General features: G+C 42.1%; 1 protein-coding gene across 1 annotated transcript in view; it reads right to left on the bottom strand.

Moving 5' to 3' along the window:
- grin3a (glutamate receptor, ionotropic, N-methyl-D-aspartate 3A) overlaps positions 1-16,855 on the bottom strand; it is a gene marked incomplete at both ends in the record, with an annotated part of 104,371 nt that overhangs the window by 29,295 nt on the left and 58,221 nt on the right. The window contains 4 exons of the mRNA XM_080743535.1: positions 3,710-3,855; positions 6,853-7,236; positions 10,041-10,390; positions 11,369-11,688. Coding sequence (XP_080599661.1) covers positions 3,710-3,855; positions 6,853-7,236; positions 10,041-10,390; positions 11,369-11,688 — 1,200 coding nt within the window. The remainder of the gene's footprint in view (positions 1-3,709; positions 3,856-6,852; positions 7,237-10,040; positions 10,391-11,368; positions 11,689-16,855) is intronic.

Here is a 16,855-nt window from a genome sequence, read left to right as displayed (position 1 = left end):
TTTTTATCGCTTTGGCATGGTCATGTACCGTAAATTGACAACAATGAGAACTGTCAGAGTGAGAAACAGCCGAGCTTCTAGTTAGATTAATTTAAAACACCCATTATTTTTTTTCGTGACTCATAATACCCTCCTAATACATGAGCAGGCCGTGTTTTTTGATAACCTTTTTCATTTATTTTTTTATTTTTTGTGTTAAACATTTTTTCCATTTTCCCAAAGAAGTATTACAAATAAATGAAAAAAGTTATCAAAAGCCTGATTAGACAATAAAATGACCAAAAGTTTTTTTGAAAGTGAAACATATATTTAACATATATTTAATCAAAATGTAAAAAATGTGATATTATCAAACATTTTAATATCACATCAACATTATTCATACTACAGTCTACATTTCCCAAAATAGAATTGAATTAGGTCTGACCAAAAGCAGAGACTAAAACATATCTCCACCGACAATACCAATTCACAACCCAGCCAGATCAAACCTGGCTTACACCAGTCACCATGAGGTGCTTTGTGTGGCCAGTCAAAGCACACATCTCCTCCCTTTACAGACAGAACAGGTGGATGGACGCACTGACCCTCAACAATCCACACTGCCCTCTCCCACCTGGAGCCCAGGAACACGTTTAGAATGCTGTTCGATTGTTCACAGCATTCAACACCACTCCTCTCAGCTTATCAACACGCTCAGAGATCTATAGCAGGGGTCTTCAACGTTTTCAGGCCAAGGACCCCTTAGCTGAGAGAGAGATGAAGCAGGGACCGGGCCCCCACAACCTCTTCATAGAGTCCATATAGTTCCATTGTTTGACAGCACGATCATCAGTGTATTTTGGATTCATGTCAATTTCAGATATTTAACCACTTGAACCGTCAATACTTAATTAACTTGAACTTTGACTCTGTACTTAGTCTGCTCTTTTTCCCCTCTACACCAAACCTCTTTGCCGAAAATAGCTCACAGCGCCTCGCGCTGCAAGGCGTTGTGAGCTTGTAGATCTGCTATTTTTGGCTAAAGTTCTCGGAATATGGACACTAGGGTTCAAGTGGTTGTTATAAAAAAAGAGAAACATTTTATATATCACACAAAGATTTGGAGGACCCCCTGTAGTAACTCTGTGGACCCCCTAGGGGTCACAGACCCCCTGTTGAAGACCCCTGATCTATAGGACTGAACGCCGGCCTGTGTAGCTGGAGCCTGGACTTCCTGACAGACAGACCAGCCACCAGTGTGTGGCCACACACATACCGGTAGCTCAGAATCCATCCATCATACAATTTGCCGAAGACTCTGACCATCCTGGGGGCAGGCAGGGGCTCAGGAGGTAAAGCGGCCACTCGAGAATGGGAAGATTCACATTTTGATCTCCGGCTCCTACCGGCTTCACGTTGGAGTGTCCTTGAGCAAGACGCTGAAGCGCTAACCGCTTCCCATGAGCAGGTTGGTGCGTTGTGTGAATGTAAACTGCTTTGGATGAAGGCGCTATATAAATGCTCCGTTTACCATTTATCGGCCTGGTTATAGACACCAATGAGATGACCTAAAGCAGTGGTTTTCCAGCATTTTCATATCAAGGTCCATTTGAGCCACAGACCACCATTTGATGACATTTAGCCTCTCGCGAAGTGACGTGTTGTGAGCTTGTAGATGTTTTCACTAGCTTGGGGTCTGGGCAAATGTCCAATTTATCTTTTGGGTCACGGGCTAAAAGGTTTGGGAACCAGTGCCATAGAGCAGGGGTCTCTCTTTAAATATGAAAAAAAAAAAAAAATCATGATTCTGTCTATTTTGAATAGCTTGTATACATGATTATTGTGCAATTGACAGATTGTTAGTGATATATTGATAGTATGTTAGTTACAGATTGATAGTATTGACATTGGTTCTCAGTTAATAAGGTATATGTAAATGGCAGTGGTACAGCCACATGTCCATGCATGTTTAAAATAAATGCATGAATATATTAATGTATTATTTTAATAGCTTAGTATTGAATGCACAATAACATGTTATGTTTATACACATGAAACAACATTTTATACATAAATATGTTGTAGCCCCAGCCCACCCTACAAGGTAGGTGGGTCCCTGCTCCATCTCCCCATCAGTTTGGCGGTCCCTGGCCTGAAAAAGTTGAAGACTCCTGCCATAGCTAAGATGCTCAACACATGTTCACAGGCTCTACAGAGGCTGGATGAAACAGCACTTTACCCGAAACGAGCCGCCAGCCATGCAATACTTCCACACCCAGAGGAGTGTAGGTGAAAGGCTCAGAGGATCAAGATTCTTGTTGCCGCTTTAATGGGCTGTTCACTTCACCGTTTGACCTACCAGGGGTAGTCTCTATCCCCAGGCCATAGGACTTCTCTGAGTCAAAACTGCAAGTACATTTATACGTAATAGATTGCATGGTGCTGCCTGCCTTGTTCATATTCCAGATTAACCCATTTAACCATCATTGTATACTTTAACTATTTAAAAATAGCAGATATACAAGAACATTTTAGGGCCTATCTTTTTTAAAGCGAACATTTGTAACTTAAATATTTATTTCTCTGGGTCCCTGGAACATAATATTTTGAGATGGGGGTCTGCGGTCAAATGCATATAATTCTGGGGGTCCTTGACATTAAAGGGTTTGAACACTACTGATATAGAAACATGTTTTTCAGAAAACCGTTAGGATTTAGAAGACCTTTTTAGGTGTTTTCCAGGTCTTAATAGGTTAATTCATATTCAGATATTTCTTTATCTTATTTTATTTTAGAGATCTTGATTCTATTCTCTTTTCCCACTTTTGAGGTAAACTCAAGAGTACCAGAATTTCCTGTCACTTGCTGTCCTGTTGTGCACGTGACAATAAAACACCTTGAAAGGGACTGCATGCGTGTCTGCTTTTGCAGTGGCAGTATTTTCTGCTCCTTTTCCACCAACAACAGCATGTGGATGAAAGCTGGATACTGCACCCTCTTTAAAGTAAGCCTATTACAATATCCTGGCTTTTTTATTAGCACTACGTTGGTGTTATATTGGCATGTGACTTCTCCTCCGTGTCTGTGTCTGTGACACACACAACACTACGTATTCACACTGGAGTTTATTGGAGACATTCAACATTATTTGGCTTATGTTTTTACGTCTCATGTTCATTCAGATTACACTTGCAAGACCCGCCCCTGGTGTTTAGTATCTGTATAGTGCACAGTAGCATTTTGTCATATTTTAGTGTTTTTTGGCAGGCCTTGATGGTGTCGTAATACAGAAGCTGATTTTACATATGCATGCTGAAAATAGCCGATCTACAAGCTCACAACGCATCGCAGCGCGACACCTTGTGAGCTTTTAGATCTGCTATTGTCAGAGCGCAACACCCGAGCGCAACGGAACATGTCTTTTAGTTCTACTGCATCTCTTCTCCACTAGTCCCTCCCTGTCCCTAATATTATTTTTTTAGACTTATTATTCATTTTCATTTAGTTTTCACCAGTGAAAAAAGGTAATCGACAGACAATCTTTGTCAAAGTTTTAGTCGATGAAATAAACACTTGGCCAGTGTTGTACACTGAGCTCACCAAACATTACTGATCTGTGTGCATGCGTATTATCTGCTTATGTAGGCTACATGTGTCCATGATGCGGTACACATATGTATCTCTGCATGCACAGCCGTACAGTGTGTGATAATACAAGCTGTCTTACTTAAGCTGATCTATCCCGTCAGGCGTAGCGGGGACATTGTAGCGTCTCATGTACTCGTGCATCTCTGGGAAGCTCTTTTTGAGGTAGTCCTCAGCACTGCTCTCCTTCACGGTGGCAAAGCGGAAACCCTGTGAGGGGTGGTGTAGCTGAAACAGAAACAAAAACACAACCACAGATGTGGTTTTCATATGTTTTGAGTGCATAGTTTATTTTATGTACGTACTGTATGCATTTTTCATGAATGAAATGCATTGTATTGGTGAGAACAGTGTCACCGTTGGGCAGAAACCTTGTATCTCCAAGTTTCAAATTTGTTTGAAAGTAAAACCCTGCCTCATCACACAGGACGGTCTCTCAAAACTAGTGAAAATAGCCAATCTACAAGTACAATACGCCTCGTGGTGCGAGGCGTTGTGTGCTTGTAGATCTGCTATTTTCACTATTCTAAAATCATTTCTAAAATGATAAACACAAAACGAACGGTTTTGGACATACAAGGTTTCCACCTGACAACGACGACATGCTGAACGGAATGGATGCAAAGGCAGCACTTAAAGCCTTACTGTTTTTATTTAAAGCCTTCAAATCAAATCATGTTTTGTAACCAAGCTCTTGCTGCTGCATAAAAAGGAGTTTCCCTTTTAGCTGACTCAGATATTTGGTGTTTTTCCTTTTTATATATTAACTAATTACATTTCCTTCCAGCAGCACTCATTTATCTTAACAACAAATAGGCTTTATTATCCCCAATGGGCGCAAATTGTTTTACAACAGCAGTAAAAAAAGAAAGAAGAAAAGACAGCACAAACTATGGAGGAAGAACATGCAATAAACAATATACTATAGTGTACAGTACTATATGCCCATACTTGTTATTACTACACACACTGTTCACATTCATTAGACAAGAATCAAAAACTTCAGCTTGGGGACAGTACAGGAGGGACTGTGTATCAGTAAATGAGCTAGATGCAGATATGTTGTTAATGCAACTCAGGGCCAGATCTAGCCTTTAGCACTAGGTGGGGCAGGAAGAAATGATAGGGGGGTCACCTCCAGCCCATGCCATGAGGCGGCGTGGGCGGACAAGAAATGGGGGGAAAACCCCCCTAAAACACCCGAAATGCATAGAAAACTAAGCATTTTGGCACACTTAAACCTATAACACACAATACAAACAACGGGTCTTACACCTATCTATGTCTCTCTCTCTAATATCTTATCAGTTTATCTATCCGTCTACCTAGTTGTTGCATAACATTTCAAATAGTTTAATATTTTAGAAATTTTAGATTTTTGCATGCCATCATGTTTGGTGGGGCAGACAGGGCGTTGCCCCCCCTTGCCTATGCCTAGATCTGGTAATCCGATAATGAATCAATCCCTCAATCAGTCACACTTTCAGAGTTTTTGAAAACGTTCTCTGTGTACAATACATTATAAAAATGCAAGACATAACATAGCGTTGCGATCAAGCACAAACCTTGAATCTCCATATTTCAACTTTTAATGTGAACGAATGCCCTATTTCATCATACACAAATAGTGTTGCGCAAAAGTAGTGAAAATAGCAGATCTACAAGCACACCGTGTGTCGCGATAAAGGAACGGTTTTGGACATAGAGTAGGCTACGAGGTTTCCATCCGAAAGCAACTACATCTTGTGTAATATAGAATAACATCGACAGGGCCATAACAACCACTGCATCTCTGTGATAAGCACGCTGGCACTGTGAAGCAGGAAGTTCTGTTACAGTCAGTGCAGCAAAACGTAAACAGCATTTTCAAATAACTCCACTCTGGAGAGCATTTCTAAAAAAAGTTCAGTTTAAATTTGAAAGTATGATTTCATATTGTTGCGATTCCGCTTTCATGACATGCAAGATAGGCCTACATTTCTAACCATCCCTCTCCCCCTTTGCTGTCTCTCTACATGGCCCTGTCAAACGACGCAGAACATTCATAATAAACAAAACAATCTTTAAATAGGTCACATCAACAAAAACAGAAAACGTATTAATCCCCTCACGCAGGCTGAAAAACGGTGGCATAGTTAAAGATCAAATGTAAATAGTTTAAAAGACGTTCCAATATAATATTATGTAATTGTTACATTGTCAGCTGACCTTGCTTTATAGAGCAAGGCCGGGCTTTTTCCAGCTAAATATGATCAGATTGATAGACATATACAGATCTCAGCCATTATTACAGACACACAGTAGAGACTAGCCAAATGATCTTGACCTACAATCTACAACAGTTACATCTGACCCCATGGTGCTATACTACATTTCTTACTTACATGTACAGATTTCAGTTGTACTTCTAGTGTAGCAAGTGCTCAGTGGCGTTTTAAACCATGCGGAAGTAGCAGAATTCCAGTGCATTGTGAGGGAAATTGGCACATCCACGTGTCAAAATGTGTTAAATCGAGACGTAATTACGCCACGAACGCCACTCAATGTCCATTGAAACCTATTGTAGACCGAAGCTGCGTGTTCTTATGCTCTTGCATGTAGTTCCCCCCGGCTGCTTCAATATTTACAAGCCGTTTTGGGGTCTTGACATCACCCTTACCCACAAACGCCACCACTGACTTACGGTTAAGTTCCGCATCACCTTCAAAGTGCTCCTCCTCACTTTTATAGCTCTCCATGCCCTAGCCCCAAGGTACCTTCATTCTTTTCTCATATCTGCTATTAGGCCGATGTATCCTTAAAATTTAAACACTTCTATAACTAATCAATGTATTCACTCTATGTATAGTATACGTAGGATAGGCATCCATAAGCTTTCAGCTTCAGCCTATTCCTTTTGATCACCTGTAACAAAGACTAAGTGGATGTATGACCTGTATAAATGTATGTGAGTGATCAAATAAACTAAACTAAACTAAAAAAAAACTGCCAGACCCTAACCCTAACCTAAAAAATACAATAACATTTTAATACTAGTCATTAAGAGACTACAAACATAGACTGAAGTAATTAAAGTGGGTCATTTTTCCACGTTTGGAATTGTAACAGCTGAAATCAATAATAAATCAGTACTCCAATATCAACCTGCGGGCCGCATTAAGTGAAGGTGGGGACCGCATGTGGCCCCCGGGCCGCCAGTTGCCCATGTATGCTAGGTTTTCTTACCTTGGGGTCATGTATCCCGGACAGCTGCTCGTAGGTCTTCTCGCCGACCATGACGGCGGCCAGGTTGGCGGTGTAGGTGGACAGGCAGAACAGGCAGAAGATGGCCCAGAGGTTCATGAGCAGACGGCCCGTCCAGCACTTGGGGGGCTTGATGGCCACAGTGCGCCCGAACAGGATGGCGTAGCAGACGTTGAGGGCCGAGGAGAAGGAGAAGACGCGGTCGCGGTTGCGCCCGCGCGGCGTCATGCCAAAGGGGCTGGTCCACTCGTACAGGGTGAGGAAGACGGCTGTGACGTGCAGGGCCACGAAGATGCCCAGCCACATGGACCAATGGAGGGGCCACATGAAGGCCCCGATGGGCGCTGCCGTGTCACGGGTACGCACCTGGAAAACATAGAAACAGGACGGCACAACCTTTACATAAGTGGTGGAAAATGTGCTCACATTTGTTACTTAAGTGAAAGTTTCAATAATGCAATATAAAAATACTCTGTTAGGCTGCACCCACACCAAAGTATGGTCGCCAGCGGATAAACTCTTTTGTTGTGCAGCTGACTAAAAACGCAGAGAGCGCATTCTGTCTCAAAGACAGCGACGTGCCTGCCTCTCACACGATTGGACAGAGAGGGGAAAACCAGAGAATAAGTACCTACGGTATGAGAGTGGATTCCCCATTCCGCCAATGCATTTCAATGAGGATTTCTGCAAAAAACGCCCCATCCTCATTGAAATGCATTGGCGGAATGGGGAATCCACTCTCATAGGTACTTTGGTGTGTGTGCAGCCTTACAAGTAAAAGTCCGGAATTCAAAATGTACTTGAGTACATGTGTTGGCCACAAAATGTTTGAAAATAGCAGATCAACAAGCTCACAACGCGTCAGATGGAAAATAATTGTTATACTTGGCGTTTAACCACTTGCGTTGTACGCTTGTAGATCTGCTATTTTTGGGCTGAAAAAGAACGCTCCAAATACAGTTTAATTCAGGTCTGTTTTACCAAGTATAGAGGATAGTGGTTAAACTGAAGTGATATTGATAAATTCCAAATATTATGAAAGTATTCTGCTGCATCCCTGGACTTCAAGGCAAGGCACCCTAGGTCTATAAGTCAGCTGCGTACTGTACACCACTAGGCAGGGGTAGACTCAGAGTACATTTAGGTACAAATATTGACAGTTTCTGACCCTCACCCTTTTAGACAGTTTAGCTCGCTAGCAAGCTAACAGCTGTTTCTGTGATTTATGTATTTTGGAGGGCAAATGGGTTCACAAAGGTCGGGATGTTCAGGGCAGCTGTGTTATTGTTTACAGCATTAAAACATAGAGCTCAGCTAGACTCAGTAATGTGTGTCTTTTCCTGCGACCCAATGTCTCTCTTTCTTCTCTGCGACTTCTGTTTTCTTGACCCTGCCATATTTCCTCTAGACCAAAGGTGCAGGTCTCATTACAACAAACATGGCATTTTCTAAATTGCTCCCGGAAAAAAATAAAAATGTAATAAAAAATAACAAACTAAAATTGCTGCATTGTGCACACAGTAGCAGCCTGTGTCATTTGGAGGCCCATTTCAGAAACCAAAGCACACTGCACTCTTGTGACATAAACATGTACACTATAATCACAGGCAGCATATAGAGCTCCTAGACTGCCCCATGCACCCTTATGCACCATGGACAGCAACGCTTGTCATCCAAGTTTGAACTCCTAGGCTACTTTCCATACATAGGCATTGACTTTTTTAATAAGATGGGCAATAATAATAAATCACCTCAAATCACTTAATCTCTCTCTCTCTCTCTCTCTCTCTCTCTCTCTCTCTCTAAAGTCTAAGCAGCTAAAGTCATAACCTTTGATTGACTGGTGATTCAAACATAATTGAAACAAGGTGTTAACAATCAGACCTCGCAGATTACTGAGAAACTTGAATGAGAGAAGTGAAAAATGATGTGAGGATCTGACAAGACTGGGGATGTGTCATGTTAATATGAATAATTTCAATATTGAAGATATATATTTCTAATTGCATTGTGTATTTTGAATTAATTTATTGGAGTCTGTGCAGGTGAACTAGACAGGAAGACGTATATGGTGGACCCTGTATATCTCTCTAGAATAGATCGATAACAGACAGAAAAACGGATGCTTCATTGTTGTTGGTGGATTGACTGACTGACTGACTGACTGATTGACTGGCCAAATGATTTGATCGTTCGATCGATCAAAAATCAATCCTCACAGCAAGGTATTCTTTTTCAATATCACACACATTATCTATAATTCCCCACATACTTCGGATATAGACAAACTCCATCATGATAAATCACTGCTGTGACTGAGTTAATAAGTTCACACAGGGAAAGCTGCATGCTCTCAATTCTGTTCTCATTATGATAAAAATGTGCATCGGAATCCAATAATCTGTGGCTTGCTCAAACCGAACAGCAGTGAGCCACATATAAGTCTGGACCAGAGTGCCGTGGAAAAGAACGTGAGGTTTATGTCATTGAGAGCTGGGAGGAATGAAAATAACAGAAGTCAGACCCACACTAAAGAAGAATTCAAAGGTAAGAGAATGATAACGAGAGGGTACAAAGACAGACTGTCTGAAAGGGAAAGATAGAGGAAGAGAGAGAGAGAGAGAGAGAGAGAGAGAGAGAGAGAGAGAGAGAGAGAGAGAGAGAGAGAGAGAGAGAGAGAGAGAGAGAGAGAGAGAGAGTGAGCAACAACACAGAGAAAAGGGGGGAAAGCAAAGGAGATGGGGATAAAAGAGAGAGACAGAGAGACAAACAGAGAGAGTGAGAGAGAGAATGTGTGTGTACAGGGACGTGCAGAGAATGTCAGAGGGGCAGGGGCTGAAATATCTAAAAGCGCCTTTTGGTGAAAATATTGAAAATAGCAGACCTCTAAGCTCACAACTTGTGAGCTTGGAGGTCGGCTATTTTCACTACTTGCATTCATGGTCTGGAGAGGGCACTTTTTACAGACGGATAAAAGGGCAGGGGCTCAAGCCCCCTTTGATGTCTATGTGTGCACGTGCCTGTGTGTGTGACAGAGAGGTACTGTACCAGAATGAGAGAGAGAGAGAATGTGTGTGTGTGTGTGTGTGTGTGACAGAGAGCTACTGTTCCATAATGAGAGAGAGAGAGAGAGAGAGAGAGAATGTGTGTGTGACAGAGAGCTACTGTACCAGAATGCCCAAGCTGGTGGAGAAGAACGGCGAGGTGAAGTCGATGACCTGGCTCCTGGCCGAGTTGATGCTGAACGACGTCAGCGCCAGGTGGGCGGCGCCGCTGAGCAGGTCGCCCACCAGGCCCGTCCAGCGGCCGTTCTTGTAGCCGCCGTACTTCCCGTCGCCGACGATGTACAGGTCGTAGGTGAAGCCCATGTCCTCCGCTAGCTTCGCCAGCAGGTCGATGCAGTACCCGTAGCAGCACTTCTTGAGCTCCGTGGGCACGGTGCTGTTGGGGCCGCCCAGGTTCTGGAAGTAGCCCTCCAGCACCGACGACTCGTTGGTCAGCGGGTCCAGGCACAGCTGGCCTGCCGGTAGGGGTGGGGCGATATGGTGATTAGTAGAGGTGTAACGATACATTTTAATAGCGATTCGATACATATCACGATATTGGTTCATTCATGGCGATACGATACGATTCGATTTAATGATTTAAAAGTGATATAGTAACTATTTAGCAAAGAAATTAAATCTGTGTGAAAGGTGTGGATAGTGCAGGTTTTTAAGGGAAACATGCTTTATTATGGATATAAATACCGGTAAGTAAACAAAGTGATTACCTGCCAAATACATGGACATTGTATATTGATAAAGCTGCACCTTGACATGAACCCAGAGATTACATGCATTTATCGATAGACCAGTGTAGCTATATGGAAAGGAAAAGTAATTAAACCCCTCCTTTTAAATTTGTATCCTTAAAAATGATAAATACAATGCACAAGTAGGTAGTATCGATACAATCGATTCTTTGCACTGCCGATTCGATACGATACAAAATAAAACGATACGATTAGATTTTAGCTGTTTTTATTTCGATATACTTCGATTTTTTTAAGTTAAAAACGATATTTCGATACAGTTACTATATCGTTACACCCCTAGTGATTAGATATCGTTGAGACGATGTAATGTCTCCACGGTATGCCTTTTTGGAGATATCGTATATATTGTGATACAATGAGGGAGCATTGTAAAAAAAATCCTGTTGAATTGTTAATACAGAGATTCATAGCAGAATGCATTTACATTTTAAACCTACATTTTGGTCTAAATCAGAAGTTCTCAAACTTAAAATGTCACGGTCTCCCCTTAATTCTGCCAGTATACAAATGAAACCAAATGGACCCGTAAGGGTCCATACTTGTAAGGGCCAATTTAGAGCTCCGAAAAGGAACCTGGACCCCACAATGAGGACCACTGGTCTGTTACTCCTTTTTCTTGTTACCTTGTAGGTGGTTGCACTGTTAAGTAACTCGACAAATAACCATTCAAACCAACCCTACCTGCCGGGCACTGCCCGTCCGCGTCCACGTCCCGCGTGAAGACGAACGGGTGCTCCACCAGCGTGACCACGCGCATGTGGAGCCGGGGGGCGCGGCGCCAGTCCCCGCCGCCCCCGCCCCCCTGGTGGCTGGGCCAGACCCCGTGGTCCATCAGGACCTTGCCCTGCCGCCAGCGGCCGAGCCGGGTCCAGGTGGGCTGGCCCAGGGGGTCCAGCTGCAGGGACCAGACGAAGTGATGGGCCTCCGAGAGCACGGTCTGGCTCTGCTCGTCCCGGGACACGAAGCCAGTCTGGCCCTCGAACGACGTGTTGGATAGAAACCTGGGGACGACGGCAAGCACAATGTGATCAATGTGAATGAATTACAATGACATGAATGCCTTTTTTTCTTTTTTTTGAACAAAACGAGCACATTATTTAACTAATGAACTAATCGTTTTAATTAAATCCTCAAATTTGCATTTCAGAAAGAGAGGGGGGGGGGGACTAATAAAGATAATACTAAAAACCTCACTAAGAGAAGAACAAGAAGAAAAAGTTGGTCTGAGGGTCAGGCATGCCCTCTCCAAACCATGAATAAGTACCGAAATAGCAGACCTCCAAACTTGGAGGTATCGATATTTTCTTTTTTTTAAAGATTTGTTTTGGGGCTTTTTATGCCTTTATTTGATAGGACAGCAGACCGACAGGAAATGAGGAGAGAGACGGGGAATGACACGCAGCAAAGGCCGTCCGGATCGGGAACCGAACCGGCGACGCTGTAATAGATTCTATGAAATGTAATCTATTTGTTTTATATGTGCAGTCACGTGTCTGTCACTTTACCTAAGAATACAGTAAGACTGACTCAGCAACAGCTGTCGGGACCGTGGCTCCACGCGCGCTCCGACGTCATCAGTCCATACATGGAAGACTCTTCAGAATTGTATCTTTAGACATTGTTTAGGATACACCCTCTCAACTATTCTTGTCACACTGTCCGTGTATATAATGGGACCATGCCTGAGAAATGGGAGCGACAGATGGGGATGCGTGTCGCTCAGAGCTCTTGATAAGATTGTTCAATAAATGTTGTATTCATTATACTCCACCCTCTAAGAATTCGATTCAATTTATTATGTTATTATTTATATAAGTATGATGCTTAAAGAATTCTATTACAGTGGCGACTCTGGTGGGACCGGCATAATCTGTCTGTCAGCTTTTCTCTTTTTCTGTACAGGACACACTGGCTATTGATTCAGAGCAGCTGACGGACAGGGATCGCCGGTCGAACTTAACGGGGTGAGAGTATCGTGAATACAATATGATTTGGGAGGCCAGACGTGGTCATTATAATTGCATGTACCCGGGACAGGCCACGACATTTTCATGCGGCTGTCGTACTTGCATGAACAAAATTTAATAGAGAGATGCCTTGCATGTATAGAAGGTATCTACCGTATCTCGGAAGTATACTGTTTAAACGTACAGTACCCGTGTAATTCGGGGTGAAAGCTAATACGTAGCTCCACGTGATCGTGGGTTGTTTCTGTTAAAGTACAGTACCTGTAGGAAACCAGGGTTAGGGTTGATTATCGATTGGGGAATCGCCTTTCGGCAATAATCATCTCGGTATAGGATATTGCATGACGAAATATTCTCTAAAACGCCGCATGTGGGCGAGTAATTATGAACGTAATCAGGCGATCATAAATGAACGTAACCAGACGTGAAATATGTAATTATGAAATGGTCGTATATATTTAACTGTGAAAGCCAGACTTGGTTGTTAAATAACTATTCCATGTAGTACAGTTGATACAGTACAACTAATGTTTTAAATTCGATGTGTTGTGAGCATCTTTCTGGTAGGCCATGTTTTGGGGTGCCTTTATGGGCATCCGTCTCCTGTGAAAGTTGCTTACAAAGGGGGGGTAGGTATGAATTTAATTTATGCATTTATGATAATCAACTAGAAGTGGGTAGTTGAAACCAGAACCAAAATAGGAATCGGGATCATCTTTTCTTTTCTCTCGCTGGGTTAAAATGGCCTGGGAGAAGGTCTTATGTCATTAAGACATTGGGTAGACTAAAAATATAGGTTTTGACCTTACCTTTTTTGTGAAAAGCATAAGTCTCGAGCTGCTGGGGGTGTGAATGTGAGGCCGTGAATGTAAGGAAATGCATTTTCGGCCTATATCAAATAACTGATGCTATTGGAAAAAATACCAGGCGGACGGGAGAGTCCGTTACCTTGTATAACTAGTCAGTCGTGGTCGAGCGATCAATATATCTGAAATGAAGAAACTGTTCCGTTGATTGGTAATAAAGAATCCACGACTACCATGGTCAGCTGGGAAAAGAAAGATTTTAGGCTATAATTTAAGCCTATAAAACTACAAATTACACATTATTATTTGTCTAAAGTGGTAAAGCTACAACAATACCTAATTAATTGAGGTCTATGACCTGTCAAACTCTTGTGAGTCTGCCTGATACGGCAGCTGTCTGCTTCTGTTACGTTCTATTCTCGCCGTACAACAGTTACGCGCGGTGGGGGGGTGACAGAGCGCCTATGTGAAATGAGCAGAAATAGCGTTAGCAGAAATAAGGCTTCCGGCGCTGGTCTCTTAAGAATAAGAGTATCCCTAAAGCCGGCTATAATATACATTATGTAGGCCTACTGCACCTTTAGTTTGAAGGCTGGAGCCTGGCATATTTCTGCCGTCTCTCAGACCGGAAACGTTCTTTCTGCTCACTTCACTTCACGGACCCGTCAGAGCTACAAGCTGACAGCACGGTGAAATGCGCTGCGCTGTGGGCTTGTAGGTCTGCTATTTTTAAATGAGATACAGGGTCACAGCAGGCAAGGGTTCCTTTGCTGGCTATTTTAGTAGCGTTGGCGATACGAAGAAGCGTATAGGCCTACATTGAGGAGACGATTGTTCTCGTGCGTCAACGCTTGCATAATCATACAGCAAAGGAAACCTCGGCACAATTAAATAGACATTATTTGATTTAAATCTAAAACCCAGGGACACGTTGGGGTCAGGGAAAACCCATGAGAGTAGACCATTGTAAACTTGTGAGTCTGTTCTAGCAGAACGGTAGATCAGCGGTTTTCAAGGCATGTTGGAGAATATTGATTATAATTTATAATGGTTAATGAAGGCTTAATTTTGTCTTAATATTTAAGTAGGACATAGAAGTCAGTTTGACTATTGAGACTGTATACTGTACTGTGAATGTTAGCTGCAGTGATTGGAAACTAGGCTAGTTGTGACAGAGTATCTCATTGTTTGGTAAACAGTGATGTTTGAAGGTTAAATGGATGAATTTACATGTATGTGTTGACCAGATCATTCTGGGTTGACCTCTAAAGCTTGACTTAGATTATTTTACCAGGGTTAAATTAAGGTTGGGTAGCAGTCTATTCTTAATTATTAACACTACGGTAAAATCGGTTGGCATTGCTTTGTGACAGGTATTAAGTGAGGTAATTTGTGGGTGAGAACCACAGCATAGACATGGTAGTGGACGTCAGTCTAAATGGTTTAGTAGTTCATTAATAGACAGCTTGGGCTGTGATTGACATTATGCTATTTGCTGACTTGGATAGGACAGTGTAGAATAGCTGGACATGGGGAACAGGTGCCGTGCTTTAGGAATGGTGGGGGCCTGTGGAAGACAACCCCTGCTGTGAGAATAACATTTCTGTGGTCCATCCCAAATGTGTGTCAGTCTGGGTGGAATGGCTGTTTCGATATTTGGGCCTATTTGGCCTTTGTACGCTCATTTAAAAGGAGAATGTAACTTATTTCAGCCAGTGGACTGAAGAAGAGATTGTCCAAAATATATCTTTAGCTTTGCAGTTTAGCAGTCGTCAAAATAAAAGTGACCATATGAACTAATGAACATTGATTTAAAATAGGCTGTAGTCAGCTTGTTGTCAGGCTATTCTCTTCATAGGTCAAGCAAGGACTAAGGGTAAGGGTAGGAAATAAACAGTAGTGCAAAATATATATGGTTGGCTGAAAACTTTATTGATAAAATGTTTCTCTAATTCAGTGAAACTCAAGCAAAGTGATGGTGTAATCTGGTTACACAAGTATGTCACATACAAGAAGTTAAATGTTTCAGTAGAATCTAATTTTTCCTAATATAGACAGTAAAAAAAAACGGTTGCCAACCTGTCAGTATATTTTCGCATACTTCAGCTTGTGTGGAGACCAGTGCTCGGGGGAGCACTGCTACTAGTTTATTTTTAAAGTCTTAGCAGCCAACATAATTTCTTTGAGAAAGGATAAACAACCGATTGGTTGGATGACTAGCTTTTAAGTGTAACCATTTTAAATTCTTAGATGTGGCATGTGGCATGTAAAATGTATCTAAAGAAAGGGAGCTGAAAAACGGGCACTAAATAGTGGTGAATGTATGTACTTAATATTGTAAGATGGGTAGTGAAATTATCCAATGTACTGGGGTTTTCCCATGTGAAAAAATAGACATAATATTATAATATTATATTATTTGTTATTAATGGAGGACATGTGGTCAGATCTAGAGAACTGTTTCCGGACAGTACAATTACTGTAAAATGTACAGGGCCTCTAGAAGTAAGTGTGACAATTCTCTCACACAGCTGTTCAGGAATACACTGTCGGTTCATGACATAGTATTGACAGAATTGCCTTAAGAAGGATTCTGTGTAAATGTAAAATACTTTTGAGATTGCAGGGCATTATAATTAGATAGCAGATGATTGTAGCATTAGTATAAGGATAATGTCTGGTTGTGTTGTTTTATCATATTGGGAGAAGCCAGGTTTTTCAAACATAGACTTTGGGAAATCCTTTACTCTGCTTACTGCGTGTCCATCAGGGGTTCACCTGTCACTTGAGCTATACTGGGAGAGGGCAAATGCGATCACATTGACAGTCTGGTCATCAAGATGGACTAGTTCCGCATCTGGAGAACAATGTTGGACTGGGGACAACATGACACTAAGAATGTTACTCAAATGACATTTTGGGACTGCAAGAATTCCAAGGACTACTAAAGCCAGGTGCATGGCTTTGGTTCTGTGGGGGGCACACAGAACCTTTGGTGAGACCGAACATTCCTAAGGAACATGAAGGATACATCGTGAACACTTTGGATGGCTAATCATTATGTTTTTTCCTGTGTGGTGGTTGTAGTAATTCCTCTCTCAGTGGGGCACTGACGTGACGGGGGAGCGGTGGTGGGGTCATAGTAAGTTGGTGAGTACCCATGGCTCTGGGAAGAAAGGATTGATTAGGTGATTAATGGCTTCCATATGATAAAGATGAACTATACTATCTAAATGTCTACTTGGCGTAACAGAGGATGAATATGATCCTAAGCCAGGGTCATACATACCGATATGGAAATAGGACATTTACTTATAACTCAGTAACATTGTTTAAAGAGCAGGTAGAATTTGGTAGAGTTTCTGAAATCATGATATGTTGTGTTCAGTAAATTT

This window comes from Nannobrachium achirus, assembly GCF_963921795.1.
Source record: "Nannobrachium achirus genome assembly, chromosome: 15".
Classification (NCBI taxonomy): domain Eukaryota; kingdom Metazoa; phylum Chordata; class Actinopteri; order Myctophiformes; family Myctophidae; genus Nannobrachium; species Nannobrachium achirus.
The sequence above is the reverse complement of the archived record's forward strand: the minus strand, read 5'-3'. Positions and strand labels throughout refer to the sequence as shown.